Source organism: Gopherus flavomarginatus, chromosome 1, assembly GCF_025201925.1.
Source record: "Gopherus flavomarginatus isolate rGopFla2 chromosome 1, rGopFla2.mat.asm, whole genome shotgun sequence".
Classification (NCBI taxonomy): Eukaryota; Metazoa; Chordata; order Testudines; family Testudinidae; genus Gopherus; species Gopherus flavomarginatus.
In genome coordinates this window covers 377,386,444-377,405,036 of record NC_066617.1, presented here as the reverse complement: position 1 = coordinate 377,405,036, position 18,593 = coordinate 377,386,444, and the positions used below count along the sequence as shown (strand labels likewise).

Here is an 18,593-nt window from a genome sequence, read left to right as displayed (position 1 = left end):
CCCTCTTACTGGTCTCTTCTCTAAACTAAACAGGCCCAGACTTCACAGTCTGTTGGCAGCCTCTCCCATTCTCAGAGCCTGTCTCAGAAATCCCCTTTCTATCGGCTTTATCCTTTATAGAGACTGAATGTCCACAACTGAGTGTGTGTCCAGAGCAGATTATTCTCCATCCCATTCCTTAGGCATCTGAACATTCTCTTTGTTTTGACCACTGCTAAGAATGAGCCGAGCTGCCATCAGTGGCGACCAGGTCTTTCCCATAATGTGAGTTCTAGTGGAGATATTTCCCTCCGGTACATGTTTTATCAAAGCTTTGTTTCTTTTTCACCCCTCATAACAACCCCCCCCCATAGTGTGTGTAGTGTCTCATATTAACATTGTCTCTCCATCCAGGCATTCGTACTGCGACCATCACCCTAGAGCCTGAGAACATTAAGGAAATCAGAGGAACGTATAGTACGTGCAGGAGACTCCATTCTCCCTCAGTGTTGGACACCTTCTCTCCTACTCCATGTCAGATTCCAACACAACTGACTTCACCAACCCCTCCACTTTCATCCTGCTGGGCATTCCTGGCCTGGAGGCAGCCCATGTGTGGATCTCCATCCCCTTCTGCACCATGTACGTCATAGCTGTCTTGGGAAACTTCATCATCCTGTTCATCGTGAAGAGGGAACCAAGTCTCCATGGGCCCATGAACTATTTCCTCTGCATGCTGGCTGTCACTGACCTCGTCCTGTCCACATCCACCCTGCCTAAAATGCTAGCGATCTTCTGGTTCAATTCCAGAGAGATCGATTTCAGTGCTTGCCTCACCCAGCTGTACTTCATTCACTGCTTCTCAGCAATGGAATCTGGGATCTTTGTGGCCATGGCTTTTGATCGCTATGTGGCCATCTGCCATCCCCTGAGCCATTCCATCACCCTGACAAACCCCGTGGTGGCTAAGATTGGCCTGGCCGTGGTGCTGCGTGGCATCATGCTCATACTGCCCTATCCCTTACTGGCGAGGCAGTGGCCATATTGCAAAAGCAACATCATCCCCGACATACACTGCACGCACATAGCAGTGGTGAAGCTGGCTTGCGCCGACACCCACATCACTAATTACTACGGCCTCTTTGTGCTATTCTGCATCAGGGGTCTGGATATGTTTTTTATTGCTGTGTCCTATACCCAGATCCTCAGGGCCATCTTCAGCCTCCCCACACAGGACGCCCGGCTCAAGACTTTTGGGACCTGCAGCTCTCACCTCTGTTCCATTTTAGCCTTTTACATCCCAGCTCTCTTCTCCTCCCTCACATACCGATTTGGCCACAATGTGGCCCTGCATTTCCATGTTCTCATTGGCAACGTGAGCCTCCTGGTGCCACCCATGCTAAACCCCATCATCTACGGTGTGAGGACCAAACAGATCCAGGACAGGCTGCTCTGGTTCCTTTCTCATAAAGACATCTGAATTGTAATCCTGGTGCTCTAACTGTCAGACCAAACTGCGTTCAGAGCTGGCTGGTGAGATAGGCCTGGGCCCACTTCCCTGAATCACTTACTAGACTGTCAAAGTGACATTGAATCCTTTCCTGGCCTTACTGTGCTGTGTCAACGCAACAGACTGGGGAATCGGTCTGTGTACAACTAACATAGGGTTCCCATCCTTCCAACTGCATTTAACTGGACCCCTGAGGGCCCATGCCCTGCCCTGCCTATTTCCCCAAGGCCCTGCCCCCTTTTAATTCTACCAGCAAGGCCCTGCCTCTGTTCTGCCTTTTCTTCCAAAGTCCACCCTTGTCGCTCACTGCTCTTCTCCCCATCCCCAACCTCTCACTGGATCATCTCCACCTCTCTGCCCCCAGCCCCCAGCCCCCAGCTGGTCTCTCTCTGCCCGAGTCTGAGAAAGGAGCTGCTGCAGTCTGACAAGTAGCCTGCAGTGGATGCAGCACTGGGGCCAACAGGACAATCAGGAGCAGAGCTGGAGTCCAGGAAGCTGTATAAAAGCAACTGAGGGTTGAGTACAGGGTTGTGTGGCAGGTGTGCAAGGCTGTGCATCATACAGCTTGTGACCCCTAAGTCTCAGCAGAGTCCCGAGGGCAGAGACCATTGTGTGACTTATTGTTTTAGGTTTCAGCTTCCTCTCTTTCCTCCTGACTGAGGGTCTCTAGCAGGCAGGGTCCCTGCAATGGGAATGGGCTGGGAGCCAGGCTCTCCAATAATGCTTCATAGAAATATGCTTAGGAGTATAAATATGACATATCTGGAATATGTTTTATACTACATGTGTCCCATAGACCACTTCTGCCAGCATAATTAACCAAGTCCAATGAGTGCCTCCCGCTGATGCAACATTTATCGGTCAGGGGTGTGTTTTTTCACACCCATGACTCCCAAAAGTTTTACCAACAAAATTGTTAGTGTAGACAAAGCCTGAGTTGCATGCTGATAAAGACATCCACTGCCTCAATTCCTGCACTTTTTAAGAAGATTGCAATTTTCTGCTGGTCTTCTCTGTCAGCAAACCCAGCTGCTTGCATAGATGTATCTCAAAACTCTGCCTGAGTCTCTTCCCAGACTCTGCACCATTACCAGAGAGTTTCAACTGCTTGAGGGCCTTCAATTGCTCCATCTCCAGGATGGCTCCTTTGTTCCTTCACCACAGCCCTGTTATCTCTTCCCTCTCCTCTGGTCTCCCCTCTGGTACGAGGGTTTGTCTTGGGAAAGCACGAGGAGGCAATACCACCTTTCGAAGGAAGGAGGCTTAAAGCCTGCCAGTGACAAAATTGTCCATACTACCAGGTATGCTAAGCAGGGGGTAGATTCTACCTTAGAGAGTATAGAGTTATGTATCCTAGGAGAGGGTCCAGATAAGGAAACTGGGGAAGGAATAGTGGGAGTACAGGAATGTCTCCTCACTGGTCACATGGGAGAGGATGCCCAGGACAGAATGGCTGGTTCAGCATCTCTGTACCCAGGCACTCAGCCTGTGGTTCAGGCTTTGAGAGGGAACCGTGTAACTGACCTCCCCCTCTCTCGGGGGCAGAGAGAGGGGTAATGAAGGGTACCTCAATCCAGGTCCTAATTTTTCAGGAGTTTGTTCCTGACGTGCTTAAAGAAAACTAACCCTGTCTCTTTAGGACAGGAGGTCGATCCTGCTGAAAATGATTATCTATGAAAATGCTAATGACCCATTAGACAGAGAGGAGGAAGTAATTCCATGGATTGGTAAGATATGGAAGGCAGCTGTGAAAGAGCTGCTGAGATGTCATAAACAGATAGCTAAGGGTTAATGTTCTTTTACCTGTAAAGGGTTAACACAGGGAACCAAACACCTGACCAGAGGACCAATCAGGAAACAAGACTTTTTCAAATCTGGGTGGAGGGAAGTTTTGGGTGTGAGTTCTTTGTTCTTTGTCTTGTGTCTGTGCCCTCTCAGCTCTAAGAGTGATTTTTCTATCTCCTGGCTTTCTAATCTTCTGTTTCCAAGTTGTAAGTACAAAGATAATAAGACAATAGGTTTATATTATTTTCTTTTGTATTTACATGTGTGTAGTTGCTGGAATGTTTTAAATTGTATTCTTTTTGAATAAGGCTGTTTATTCATTTTTCTTTTAAGCAATTGATCCTGTATATTGTCTACTTGATACAGAGCCTATTTTTAATGTCCTTTTTTCTTTCTTTTTATATAAAGCTTTCTTTTTAAGACCTGTTGGAGTTTTTCTTTAGTGGGGACTCCAGGGAATTGAGTCTGCAGCTCACAGGGAATTGGTCTGTCTGCTATCTACGAAGCCATCCTAGGCATTTAAAGAGCATCTGACCCTAGGGAGGCCTAGGCACTATCCCAAGTTTTCTTCGTAATCAACTATAATTTTTAAATATACACAAATGCACAGAGCAGCCAATTCCTCTCTGACTCAGCTCAAAGCCCAAGAGTTCTCATCTCCCTTTGGAAAGGTCCTTTAATTACTGTTTACTCTTAAAGCTGGACAACAAACACAGCAGTGCAGACATGGAAAGAAAGACATTGGCTAGAGTGTCTCCGGTCTCCAGCCTCTTTGCATCCAGATGACACTTCTCCCCTAGAGGCTGAGCGAACCCCACTGGGATTGCACAGAGCCCTGCATCAGCTCTCGGCGTGGGATGTTGTTGCAGGCGCTGGGGTGAGAGAGGTGTGGGATATGGCTACCTGATGGGGATTCCCAAGAAAGACACTTCCACTTCGCAATTCACAGGTTCCCATCTCTAGCTGGTGAGTTCACCTGCTGGACAAACCAAGAGCAACATGAGCCTGATGGGATAGAGAATAAGTCTATTGTCCTTAATGATCTGCACAGCCATTAAAAATCCCAGGCCCTTGCCACAGGGCTGAGTTTGACCCGTATCACTGTCCAAAATGTCATTCCTTTCTGTGAACACCAAGCTGCCCCTGCCAATGGCCTCACGGCCTGAGGCAGATGTATTTTAGTGGATCCTTCATGATGAAAGATGTTAGTAGATGGACAGTACAAGGCCAAATTTGGAGGCCATGCCCTGTATTTTGCTCAGGACCCACTAAGGCAAAATTTCCCTTGGAGTAAGAACTGAATAAAGAACTCAGGAGCCAGCTGTGTGTTAATGCACAGACACTGCCCGCTCCCTCCTCTAGCAATTTTAGGTTTTGTCTGTTAAAAGTGTGTGTGTGCGGGGGGAGGGGAGGTCATTACCTGACTTTTATCTGCTGCAAAGAATTGAGGAATAATTATAAGAATTTTTGAACATGGGCAGCACTCTCCTAGCTTCATTTGAGACTTTGGCTGAACTGTTATGCCTGAAACATTGAAAACACAATTTAGCCAGGAGGAGACACCCAGCATTGCAAATGTAAGTCCTAATCGTTACAGTCTGGCAAACTTAAAAAAAAATAAAATGAGATCTCCTAATTGAAGCTCTCAGAAAGCCTTAACTAAGGGAGCCCCCCAGAACCACCTACAATGGCTAAGCTGTTTACTTCAATAATGTCAGTGCTAATGAGTTCCACAGGTCAAACAGGTATTGGGTGTTAGACTTTCAGATTTTCTATGTAACTGAATGTTCCCTTGTTTGTGTGTTGTGAAACAGAGTAAATACAAATGCCTGATTTACTTTCTTTGCTGAAAGATTCATATGATTTAAGGTCAGAAGGGGCGATTTGATCATCCAGCCTGATGTCCTGTATAACACAGACCACTAAATTTTACCCAGTTACCCTTGAGTCGAGCCTTATAACATCTGTGTGACTAAGCCCTGCTCCAATCTAGGATTTTACTTTACAGAATCATAGAGCCATGGAGTTAACCGGCTACCAATATGTAGGATGTGTTGTGTCTAAACCATCCTAGAGAGACTGGCGTCCCGCCACCTTAGGGATACCTCCAGGGGAGGAGCTTACACAACCTCACAAAGTGTCTGTTCCACTGTCCTCCTGTTCTTAAAGTTAGGAAGTTTTTCCTCAGATGTAATTCCTCCATCTTTCTTATCGCAGCCTTTCAAGTATCCAAAGACTGCTCCCATCTCTCCCTCAATCTCCTCTTTTCCAAACCAAACACAAATGGTTGCTTCAGCCCTTGCTCGTATGCCTTGTCCTCTATCCCTTTGATCATCATTGTCGCTTGCCTCTGGATCCTTTCCAATTTCTCTACATCCTTCCTATACATCGGTGACCCAAACTAGACACAATGCTCCAGCTGAGGCCTAACCAGTGCCTGGTAGTTGAGTACTATCACCTCCCATGATTTCCATTTCCCTTTTCTGAAAAAATCAACACCCCTGAAAATGTAGCTATATCAACCTAACCCTGGTGTAGAAGGCATTAGGTCAACAGAAGAATTCTTCAATGGACTTAGCTTTCCCTCTTGGGGAGATGGATTAACAACTTTGACAGGAGAACCTCTGCTGTCCGTATAAGTAGTGTCAACATTGAAGCACTCGAGCAGGACCATTGTAGCTTTTTAAGTGTAGATGAGTCCTTAATCAGATCTTCCAGAAAAGCATCCAGTCTGGATCTGCTGGCATGGGGAGTTGGAGAACCCACCACTTCTCTTCGCAGTGTGTTGCAAATGTTAATCGTCCAGAGTGGTAATCATTTAGCCCTTATTTCCAACTATAATATTTTTGGCTTCAGATTCCAGTGATTGGGTCCTGCTTTTCCTTTCTTCAGTAGATTAAAGAGTATGTTATTGATATTTAAGATGAATAAATGAAGCTCCTTAAGTCACTCTCTCTGCAGATAAAATTTACAGATGACCCAAAGATTGGCAGATTGGTTACAAAAAGGAGGCTGGGGCAGGCACATTGATTGACCTGGAACATATGGTGAGCTGGGGCCATGGAAACAAAATATTTTAATACAGACAAATGCAAAGGGATCCTCTTGGAAGAGGGAATGCAGTCTTGATCCACAGACCACGGCACTGCATTATGGGACACAGGGACCGTGGAAAGGATTTAGGGGTCATTGTAGACACCCAACTCATTGTGAGCTCCCAGCTTGATGCTGTTGCCAAAAGCACTGATGAGATCCTTGGATATATAAACAGGGGAGTGGTGAGTTGGAGCAAGAGAATGATTTTACCTCCACACTGACTGTTTCCACTCCCAGGTTCCACATTTCAGAAATGATGTTGAAAAATTGGAGAGGGTGCGTGTTTTTATGAGGTTCTGCAGGGATCCGTTTTTGGCCCAACACTATTCAATATTTTCATCAATGATCTGGAATCAAAGAGAAAAATTAACAATGGCCCATTGACAACTGTTTCCTAAGATCTTTCAGTTAGCCAGTTTTTGGTCCACTTTACATGTGCTCTACTGATATTGTATAGTGTGCATTTTTTTATCTGAATTTTTCCACCTACTGAAACAAACGCCTCAGAGAAATCAAAGTGTATTGCATCTGCTTGGTTCCCTTGGTTGATCAAAAGTGTGTTCTCATTTCAGGATAAAATCGGGTTTATCTGACAAGACATGTTTTCCATACACCATGTTGTTGACTGGCATTAATTATATTCCTATGTTTTTTTTAACTAATCCCAGCCCAGCTTTTCCATTCTTTATTAATTTTGTAAAATCTTTTTTTTAAACTTTCCCTTTTTTAATTGAATATTTTACATTTAACCCAGATCTGTTCTGTTCTCCCTCCCCCGTTTTCTTTTCCTTTTGGCTCTCCGGCTGCCTCACCGTGTACCTCTGGTTCCCAGTGAGATGTGCTCTTGATCAGCCAGTCGTAACTCAGGTGTTTGGAACTCTACGATTCAATTGTAGATGCTGTTTGTCGCCATCCTTGTCTTCTAATGGACTGGGAAGTATTTTATCATCTTAGGTGATATATGTTTCTCATTCTGCTTCTTTCCGAATGCAGAACACAATTATATATTGAAGGTATCTACCTTTCCTGCAACATTAACAAACTTTATTTCTCCCTCAAAGAATTGAGCTAAACCTTTTCTAGGATTTCTTTTGTTCTCAAAATACTTTAATAAGTTCCTTTTTGTGATTCTTAAACCTGCAAAACCTGGATTTTTCTATGACGTTTTTAGCATCTCTTATGAATTTTCATAAATTCCAATTTGTATTATTTGCTCTCTATTTTCCCTTTTCCCCATATGTTATATATTTCTAACCATTCTGTTCCCTCTCCCCCGCAACGCCCCGTCCCAATTGTTGCCTTCACTTTGTCAGTAAACCAAGTTTTTTGTCCAAAATTCTCTACTTTCTTGATAGTGGAATAGTGAATTTTTGCCAATCTCATAAACTCTTCTTCAAGAACTCCCAATTTTCATTCTCATTTTTAATCTTGAAATTGTTCCTCTCAATCACTTTTATTGATCTTTTGCCTCTCCTTTGGGGAATTAGCCCTTTTGAAACACTAAGTGAATTGCCTCCTTAGACTGACTTCACACTCTGTAAGACAATTCACATCTTTTCATGTATTTATACGTGCTCCTGTATTTTCCACTCCATGCATTTGATGAAGTAGGTTCTAGCCCATGAAAGCTTAGTCCAAAATGAATTTGTAAGTCTCTGAGGTGCCACAAGGACTCTTTGTTGTTTTTGCAGATATCGTCTAACACAGCTAACGCTCTGAAACTAAGTGTCTATAGATATTACTGGTCGGGAACTGTTCTGTATTTGTCCATTTGAATGTAATCAGTTCCATTCGTTATTTATCTCTCATCTATCATAAGCCCCCTTCTTTGTCTCTTCTCTATGCTCAACACTCTGTCGGCATATGGTGGCCTCTCCCCTTCTCTTAGCCTGTCTCAGAAATCCCCTGTCCATTGGCTATACACTATATAGAGAACGAGTGTCCACAACGGAGCGCATGTCCAGAGCAGGGTATTATCCATTCCCCTCCTTGGGCATCTGAACATTGTCTTTGTTTTGGCCACGGCTGCAAATAAGCCACTGTTTCCATGGAGCTGCTATCAATGATGCTCAGGTGTTTCCCATGAGGTGAGTTCTAATTGGGATGTTTCCCTCTGGTAATGTTTTGTCAAAGCTTTGTTTCTTTTTCACTCTTAGGTTTTGAGCGCCATAAAATGTGGACTTGGCATTAGCAGTGTCAGTTGTTAATAATTCATTTATCTGAATAGTGAAAATGTCTTTTTTTCAGTGTGTGAAGAGTGACCAATTTCCTTCACCCATGAGAACAGTCACCAGTTGTGCACGTAGTGTCTCCTATTAACATTTCCTCTCCATTCAGGCATTGGTACTGTGACCATCACCCTAGAGCCGGGGCACATATACAAATTCAGAGGAACATACAGTAAATGCAAGAGACACCGTTCTGCCTCAGAGTTGGACACCTTCTCCTTTACTCCATGTCAGATTCTAACACAACCGACTTCACCAACCCCTCTACCTTCATCCTGCTGGGCATTCCTGGCCTGGAGGGGGCTCATGTCTGGCTCTCCATCCCCTTCTGTGCTATGTACATCATAGCTGTCTCGGGGATCCTCACCATCCTGTTCATCATAAAGAGGGAGAGGAGCTTCCATGCCCCCATGTACTATTTCCTTTGCATGCTGGCCATCACCAACCTGGTGTTGTCTACATCCATGCTGCCCAAAATGCTGAGCACCTTCTGGTTCAATTCGAGGGAGATCGATTTCAGTACCTGCCTCACCCAGATGTACTTCATTCACTTGTTCTCGGTGATGGAGTCTGGGATCCTCATGGCCATGGGTTTTGATTGCTATGTGACCATCTGTGATCCCCTCAGACATTGCACTGTCCTGGCATACCACGTGGTGGCCAAGATTGACTTGGCTGTGGTGCTGCTTGGTGGCATGATCATACTGCCCTATCTCATCCTGACAAGGCAGTGGCCATATTCTGAAACCAACATCATACCCGATACATACTGTGCACATACAGCTGTGGTGAAGCTGGCTTGCGCTGATCATCACCATCAGCAGTTATTATGGCCTCTTTGTGCTATTCTGTGTAAAGGGTCTGGATATGTTTTTTGTTGCCTTGTCCTATACCCAGATCCTCAGGGCCATCTTCAGCCTCCTGACAAAGGATGCCTGGCTCAAGACCTTTGGGACCTGCAGCTCCCACCTCTGTTCCATCTTAGCCTTTTTCATTTCAGCTCTCTTCTCCTCCCTCACATACTGATTTGGCCAGAATGTGGCCCTGCATTTCTGAGTTCTCACTGGCAATGTGAACCTCCTGGTGTCCCCCATGCTAAACCCCATCATCTACAGGGTGAGGACCAAACAGATCCAGGACAGGCTGCTCCGGCTCTTTATTCATAAAGAGATCTAATGTTTCTCCTTGTGCTCTGGCTCGGAGACTGATCTCCATGCAGAACTGTCTGGTGAAATGGTGCTGGGCCCTCTTCCCTAAGTTAATTACAGGACAGATAAAGTGACATTGAATCCTTTCCTGGCCTTACTGTGCTGTGTCAGCATGACAGACTGGGGAATAGGTCTGTGTACAGCTCATTAACTCATGGGGTTTCTACCTTTCTTATTGCTTTTAAGCGGAACTCTGAGGCCCTGCCCCCTTTCCAGTGGGACATAGATGACGAGGTGAAACTCAGGACAAACTGCTGCTTAAAGCAGGACCAACCCCCAAATTGCCCTGCCAACGATTAAACTCACAACGCTGGGTTTAGCAGGCCAATGCTCAAACCACTGAGCTATCCCTCCCCCTGCTTAGCATTATCTTCCTCAAAGCCGTAGCTTATCTGCTACCTTACCCTGTAGGAGCCTATGTTCTGCCAGTAGCCTGCACAAAGTAACCTGAGTACTGACACAGCTCCACAGCTAACGAGCTGCTCAGAGTCTTCACTAAGACCTCAATTCTGGTGGGATTCTCCAGTGAGGTGTTCCCTCCCATTTCCCCAGTAGGCCCCATCTATTAGGTATTCTCAGAGCATGCCTCCCTGATGGGACCCTGTGGGTTGGGAATGTGTGTGTTTGCATGTGCATCCATGTGTGTATGTGTGTTTGTGTGTGAATGTGGGTCCAAGTGTGTGTGCGCATCTGTGGGTCTTTGTGTGTACGTGTGTCTGTGTGTGTGTCTGTTTGCATGTGTGTGCAGGTGTGTGTGCACATGTGAGACTGTGTGTGTGCTTGCATGTGGGTCAGTGTGTGTGCATCCAAGTGTATGCTTGTGTACGTGTGTCTGTGTGTGTGTCTGTTTGCATGTGTGTCCATGTGTCTGCACCCCCAGAATATCTCAATAGCCCAGTGGTTTAGCACCCTCACCTAGAATGTGGGAGACCCAGATTCAAGTCCCTGCTCTGCTGAATGTTTGTTTGTATAAAGTGAAACAGCACAAGCTGGAGAGACTGAGCACCCCAGTCAGAATAGCCATTTGTGGGCTGCTCAGGGCACTCATGTGGGAGATATGTGTTATGTCTCTGCTCCAAAGCAGGTAGAACATAGATTTTGGATCTGAGTCTCCCACATCTCTCTTGCATCTGTCACTAGAAAATGCTGACCTTTCCTAGGCACCTTTCTCCAGCAGAGGGCTCATAGCTGACAATCCCACATGGAAATAGATACCTCTCTCCAGCCAATCTGCTGAGCTCCTGAACACCCAAATCAATGGGAGTTACGTGCTTAAGGACCGTGCAATGGATATTGAGTGCTTGTGGAGCCAACATCTAGGGCAAGCCTACCTTATTTGCTCCAGCAAGCCAATATACTGAATAATGCAATCAAAGGAAAAGTACTGGTGAGTCTTCTAAACTCATAGACTCATAGACTCATAGGTCAGAAGGGACCAATCTGATCATCTAGTCTGACCTCCTGCACAAGGCAGGCCACAGAACCCCACCCATCCAATTTTATACAACCCCTATCCCAGAACCGAGTTATTGAAATCCTCAAAAATGGTTTGAAGACCTCAAGCTGCAGAGACACCACCAGCAAGCGACCCGTGCCCCACGCTGCAGGGGAAGGCGAAAAACCTCCAGGGCACCTGCCAATCCGCCCTGGAGGAAAATTCCTTCCCGACCCCAAATATGGCGATCAGCTAAACCCTGAGCATGTGGGCAAGAGTCACCAGCCAGCACCCAAGAAGGAGTTCTCCGCAGCAACTCAGTACCCATCGCATGCAACATCTCCCCGCAGATCATTGAGCAGACCTGTCTGGTGGTAATTCAAGATCAATTGCCCAAATTGACGATCCTATCATAACATCCCCTCCATATACTTATCAAGCTTTGTCTTAAAGCCAGGAAAGTCTTTTGCCCCTACTACTTCCCTCGGAAGGCTATTCCAGAACTTCACTCCCCTAATGGTCAGAAACCTTCGTCTAATTTCAAGTCTAAACTTCCTAATATCCAGTTTATACCCATTCGTCCTCGTGGCTACATTAGTACTAAACTTAAATAATTCCTCTCCCTCCCTAACGTTAACCCCCTTGATATATTTATATAGGGCGAGCATATCCCCCCTCAGCCTTCTTTTGGCCAGGCTAAACAAGCCAAGCTCTTTGAGTCTCCTTTCATAAGGCAGTTTTTCCATTCCTCGGATCATCCTCGTAGCCCGTCTCTGAACCTGTTCCAGTTTGAATTCATCCTTCTTGAACATGGGACACCAGAACTGCACACAGTATTCCAGATGGGGTCTCACCAACGCCGTATACAACGGTACTAACACCTCCTTATCCTTGCAGGAAATACCCCGCCTGATGCATCCCAAAATCGCATTTGCTTTTTTAACAGCCGTATCACATTGGCGACTCATAGTCATCCTGCTATCAACCAGTACCCCAAGGTCCTTCTCTTCCTCCGTCGCTTCCAACTGATGCGCCCCCAACGTATATCCAAAATTCTTATTATTAATTCCTAAATGCATGACCTTGCACTTTTCACTATTGTATTTCATCCTATTTCTATTACTCCAGTTTACAAGGTGGTTCAGATCTTCTTGAATAGTATCCCTGTCCTTCTCCGTGTTAGCAATACCCCCCAGCTTCGTGTCATCCGCGAACTTTATTAGCACATTCCCGCTCTTTGTGCCAAGGTCAGTAATAAAAAGGTTAAATAAGATCGGTCCCAAGACCAATCCTTGAGGGACTCCACTGGTGACCTCCTTCCAGTCTGACAGTTCACCTTTCAATACGACCCTCTGGAGTCTCCCCTTTAACCAGTTCCTTATCCACCTTACAACTTGCATATTCACTCCCAGCTTTTCCAATTTAACTAACAGCTCCCCGTGTGGAACCGTGTCGAACGCCTTACTGAAATCTAGGTAAATTATATCTACCGCATTTCCTTTATCTAAGTAATCCGTCACCTTCTCAAAGAAGGAGATCAGATTGGTTTGGCACGATCTACCTTTAGTAAATCCGTGTTGCAGTTCGTCCCAATTACCATTGACCTCTATGTCCTTAACTACTTTCTCCCTTAAAATTTTTTCCAAGACCTTACATACTACAGACGTCAAGCTAACAGGCCTATAATTACCCGGATCACTCTTTTTCCCTTTCTTAAAAATAGGAACTACATTAGCAATCCTCCAGTCATACGGCACAACACCCGAGATTATCGATTGCTTAAAAATTCTCGCTAACGGGCTCGCAATTTCACGCGCCAGTTCCTTTAATATCCTCGGGTGGAGATTGTCCGGGCCCTCCGACTTCGACCCATCAAGCTGTTCAAGTACGGCCTCTACCTCAGTTGCAGTAATATCCACTTCCATATCCACATTCCCGTTTATCATCCCTCCATCATCGCAAGGTTCCTCACTAGTCTTATTAAAAACCGAGGCAAAGTACTTGTTTAGATGTTGGGCCATGCCTAGGTTATCCTTAACCTCCATTCCATCCTCAGTGTATAGCGGCCCCACTTCTTCTTTCTTTGTTTTCTTCTTATTTATGTGGCTGTAGAACCTTTTACTATTGGTTTTGATTCCCTTTGCAAGTTCCAGTTCAATGCGGCTTTTAGCCTTCCTCACTTTATCCCTACATGTTCTGACCTCAGCAAGGTAGCTTTCTTTACTGATCCTGCCTTCCTTCCACTCCCTGTAAGCTTTCTGCTTTTGTCTAATCCCCTCTCTGAGTTGCTTGCTCATCCAGTTTGGCCTGCAACTCCTGCCCATGGTTCTTTTCCCCTTTCTCGGGATGCAGGCTTCCGACAGTCTCCGCAGCTGTGACTTAAAGTAATTCCAGGCCTCCTCCACATTTAAATCCACTAATTCCTCCGTCCAATCCACTTCGCTAACTAATTTCCTTAACTCTTTAAAATTAGCCCTCGAGAAGTCAAAAACCCTAATCGCAGATCTACATTTGTTTATCCTTCCATCTAGTTTGAACTGAATCAGCTCATGATCACTCGAACCAAGGTTGTCCCCTACCACCATTTCTTCTACGAGGTCCTCACTGCTCACCAACACCAAGTCTAGAATGGCATCCCCTCTCGTAGGTGCTTCAACTACTTGATGAAGAAATCCATCCGCTATCACATCCAGAAAAATCCGACCCCTATTATTCGTGCAAGTACTCGTCCTCCAGTCTATGTCCGGGAAGTTGAAGTCCCCCATAATCACACATTTCCCCTTTGTGTTTACTTCATTAAAGACATTAAAGAGGTCTCTATCCATATCCCAATCCGATCCCGGCGGTCTGTAGCACACCCCAAGCACTATCTCAGGGGAAGCTCTAGTTGCTTTTTTACCCAGCGTGATTTTTGCCCAGACGGACTCCGTGTTATCCATTCCATCGCATCTTATTTCGCTACATTTAATTTCATCATTGATGTACAAGGCTACTCCCCCACCTTTGCCTTTCTTCCTGTCTTTTCTGAACAGCACATAGCCTTCAATACCCGTGCTCCAGTCATGAGTACCATTCCACCAGGTTTCGGTAATCCCTATAATATCCGGCTTGACTTCCTGCACGAGTAACTCCAGTTCCTCCATCTTGTTCCCTAGGCTCCTCGCATTAGTGTACAAACCTTTTAATTTTCGGCGTTTGGCGTCAGTGACATTCTTTCCCCCGTCGTGCACAAACTGTCTGCCACCAGCATCACCCGTTACTCTGGTTTCTACTCCACTATTCCTCCTTGGATCAAATCTTGGGGCCACAAGGGTATCCCCGCTCACTTTGTTTACTTCCCTCTCCAGGTTATGTTCTGGCGTGGAGATCTCCCGAACATTTCCCAACCATCTCCCCCAACTTTCTAGTTTAAAGCCCTCTTGATGAGGTCGGCGAGCCTCCATCCTAGAATCCTATTTCCCTCCTTGCTGAGATGAAGTCCATCCTGAGCAAACAGTCGTCTATCCGTAAATGCGTCCCAGTGACCGTACATCCCAAAGCCCTCCTTATAACACCACTCCCTGAGCCATCTGTTGATCGCCATAATCTTGTCCCTCCTTCGTCGCCCCGCTCTAGGAACCGGCAGAATCCCACTGAAGATCACCTGAGCCTCGATGTCTTTAAGCCTCTTCCCCAGTCTGAAATAGTCCTCCTTGATACTGTCCAGTGAGTAACTAGCGGTATCGTTCGTTCCCACATGAAGGATAATCAATGGATTTTTTCCCGCTCCCGCTAAGATCGTATTCAGGCTCAAGTCCACGTCCTGTATCTTAGCCCCCGGCAGACAGCACACTCTTCTGTTCTCCCGATCCGGTTTAGTTACAGGCCTGTCTACTCTTCTCAGTAGAGAGTCTCCAATCACGTAGACTTGCCTTTTCCTGGTGACAATGCGATTCTCCGGTCTATCCCCCACAGCAGCTGGCCGTGATTCCTCCTGATTTGTATTCGACCTCACAATCCTCCTAGGGCTCGTACTTGATGTCGCCTCCACTGACTGCTCCCCTCCATCTGCAGGACTAGCTGCTTGCCTCTTCTTCCTTGCCGTAACTCCTTCAGCAGCCCGCTGTGTTCCATCTACATTTCCCAACTCAGCAAACCTGTTCCTGAGTTCTATTTGTCCATCGCTGGCCCGTCTTATCCTCTGTCTGGTTCTCCTAGTGACATGCTTCCACCGTCCACTTTCCTCACCCAGCAGTCCCTCCTCAGAATCCTTAGGTCCTGCTTTTGTCCGCTCGCCTGAGCTTGTCCCCTGTGCCTCATCAAGTCTGTGGTCCATCATCTGCTCAAATCCCCTTCTAAACTCAGCCAGAGTTTCCACTTGCATCTCCAGTCCCCTTACCTTTTCCTCCAGCAGCTCTATCAGACGACACTTCATGCAGATGAAACTCCTTTCAGGTGCTCCTTCTAGGACCATGTACATGCCGCAGCTGCCGCACCCAGTCATCCTCAGTGTGTCTGCACCTGCTGCCTCTGCCTCCATCGTAGCGCTGCAACTCTGTGCCTGGCAATCCACAGCTCACACCGCACCGCAGGCCACCGACCAGCTCAGGGCTGCCTCTTCCCTGGTCTGCCTTCCCGGTTCCTCTGCCTTGCTCTCCCCTGCAACCTCCCCCTGGAAACTCCCACTGAAACTCCCCTGTTAGCCGCTCTGTTCGCCGCCTCCTGTGCCGCTGCAGATGACTGTGCCGCTGCCTGAGTGCCTGGCTCCTTATATAGGACCCCTGTTAGCCGCTCTGTTCGCCGCCTCCTGTGCCGCTGCAGCTGACTGAGGGCAAAGGGTGTGTGGTGCACAGGTGGCTGACTTTAGGGTGCTGCCAGAGAAGCATCAAGAAATCTCTTCTAAGAATGAAGTGACCAATTTTGATGACTGGTGTGATGTTGCACCCCATAAGGCTTTATGGAAGTATGCTTATGAAGGTAAATATGGCATAACTGCTGTATGTTTTATTCTACATATGCCATGTAACATATCTCTGTAAAGGTTACGATCTACTAAATCTATTCATCCTATTTATATGTATATATCATTTTTGTATTTGAATTATGAATATTGGCTGTATATTGGTTTAATTTTAAATAGCCTTAGTAAGGCATTTGGTCAGTTCAAGGTAGCATGTGAACCATGGCTGCTATCTGTAAGTTCTGAGTCATGCATAGACATGTGACTTGCCCATGTGACTCCAAAACTCCATCTTGTAGCTGGGATTCTACACAGGGGGAGGGAGGGGTGTGCACCCACAAGAGAAAGTATGTTTAAATCCCTCGGAGACTCCTCCATTTTGTCTTCAGCTAGCTCCAGAGATAGCCTCTCCACCCCTAGAGGATACCTGAAAGAAATTAGAAAAAAGGACAGTAACCATGGGGGTGTGAGTGACTGCTGGACCCAGACTAGAAGGAGGCTAGTCTGTAAAAGAAACTTACTGGAAGATCTCTGAGGAGGATGTTTTATCTGTATTCAGTTTTCTTACTGTATTAGGGATAGACTTGCATGTTTTCTTTTAGTTTGCTTGGTAATTCACTTTGTTCTGTCTGTTACTACTTGGAATCACTTAAATCCTACTTTCTATATTTAATAAAATCACTTTTTACCTATTAATAAACTCAGAGTATGTATGGGGAGGAGGGGTGCATATCTCTCTATCAGTGTTCTAGAGGATGAACAGTTTTTGAGTTTACCCTGTGTAAGCTTTATACAGGGTAAAACAGATTTCTTTGGGGTTTGGACTCCACTGGGAATTGGGCATCTGCGTGTCAGAGACAGGAACACTTCTTAAGCTGTTTTCAGTTAAGTCTGCAGTTTGTGGGACATGGTTCAGACCTGGGTCTGTGTTTGTAGCCGGCAAGCATGTCTGGCACAACCAGGCAGGGTTCTGGAGCAGCAGCATAGCTAGTGGGGTGCAGGGGAAGCAGATGCTTCCTCTCAGCACATTTTCCCAAAAGCGGCGCCTTAGTTAGGGGTTACCACGGTGCCAGTGGTCGAGGCCCACACTCTGCTCTGAAGCTTGGCATGCAGGGTCAGCAGAGAGAGGGCAGTGGCAACAGCAAAGGTTACTGGGCATGCTCAGTTCGGGTGAGCTTGCTCAGAACCCCCAAAGTAGGGAATTGGGATCAGGAACTGTTCGTGTCGTTACACTGGCACTGGGCTCCTGCAGGCAAGGGGGAGGGCGGCGTGGCCAGAGGAGCCATGGGGGACCGGCTTGGCGTGGCCGGAGGAGCGAGGGGGGACGCAGCATGGCAGCCCGCAGCACGGCTGGAGGAGCCATGGGGGGGCGGCATGGTCAGAGGAACCATGGGGGACCAGCTCGGCGTGGCCGGAGGAGTCAGGGGGGGTACAGCATGGCAGCCCACAGTGTGGCGGGAGGAGCCATGGGGGGGCGGCATGGTCAGAGGAGTCATGGGGGGACGGCGCAGCCGGAGGAGTGAGGGGGGGTACAGCATGGCAGCCCATAGCATGGCCGTAGGAGCCATGGGGGGGCGGCATGGTCAGAGGAGCCATGGAGGGACAGCGCAGCTGGAGGAGTGAGGGGGGTACAGCATGGCAGCCCACAGCATGGCCAGAGGAGCCATGGTGGGGTGGCAAGGCTAGAGGAGCCATGGGGGGATGGCATGGTCGGAGGACTCATGGGGGGACGGCGCAGCTGGAGGAGTGAGGGGGGGCACAGCATGGCAGCCCGCAGCACGGCCAGAGGAGCCATGGGGGGGCGGCATGGTCAGAGGAGCCATGGAGGGACAGCGCAGCTGGAGGAGTGAGGGGGGTACAGCATGGCAGCCCACAGCGTGGCCGGAGGAGCCATGGTCGGGTGGCAAGGCTAGAGGAGCCATGGGGGGATGGCATGGTCGGAGGACTCACGGGGGGAAGGCGCAGCTGGAGGAGTGAGGGGGGTACAGCATGGCAGCCCACAGCGTGGCCGGAGGAGCCATGGTGGGGTGGCAAGGCTAGAGGAGCCATGGGGGGATGGCATGGTCGGAGGACTCATGGGGGGATGGCGCTGCCACAGGAGTGAGGGGAGGCACTGCATGGCAGCGCACAGCGCAGCTGGAGGAGTCATGGGGGGGTGGCAAGGCTGGAGGAGCCATGGGAAGGCGGCACAGCCGGAGAAGCCAGCCAAGCAGGGGGCGCGGAGCAGCGGAGGAAGAGCCAAGGTGGGGCGCCTTTTTGATGTTTGCTCCCCCTGCTCTTAGAACCTGGCTACGCCACTATTCTGGAGTCCCGAGCTGGCAGGGAAGGCAGGGGCAGAATTAGTCTTGGCACATCAGTTGGCAGCTCCCAAGGGGTTTCTGTGATCCAACCCGTTACACCTTCCAACCCTAAT

General features: G+C 47.6%; 1 protein-coding gene across 1 annotated transcript; it reads left to right on the top strand.

The window, feature by feature from the left end:
• Nucleotides 1-348: 348 nt before the first annotated feature.
• LOC127049590 (olfactory receptor 52R1-like) lies at nt 349-1,459 on the top strand. The gene has a single exon (XM_050950621.1). It carries the CDS (start codon nt 512-514, stop codon nt 1,457-1,459), a length of 948 nt encoding a protein of 315 aa, XP_050806578.1. The 5' UTR covers nt 349-511.
• The last annotated feature ends 17,134 nt before the right edge of the window (nt 1,460-18,593 follow it).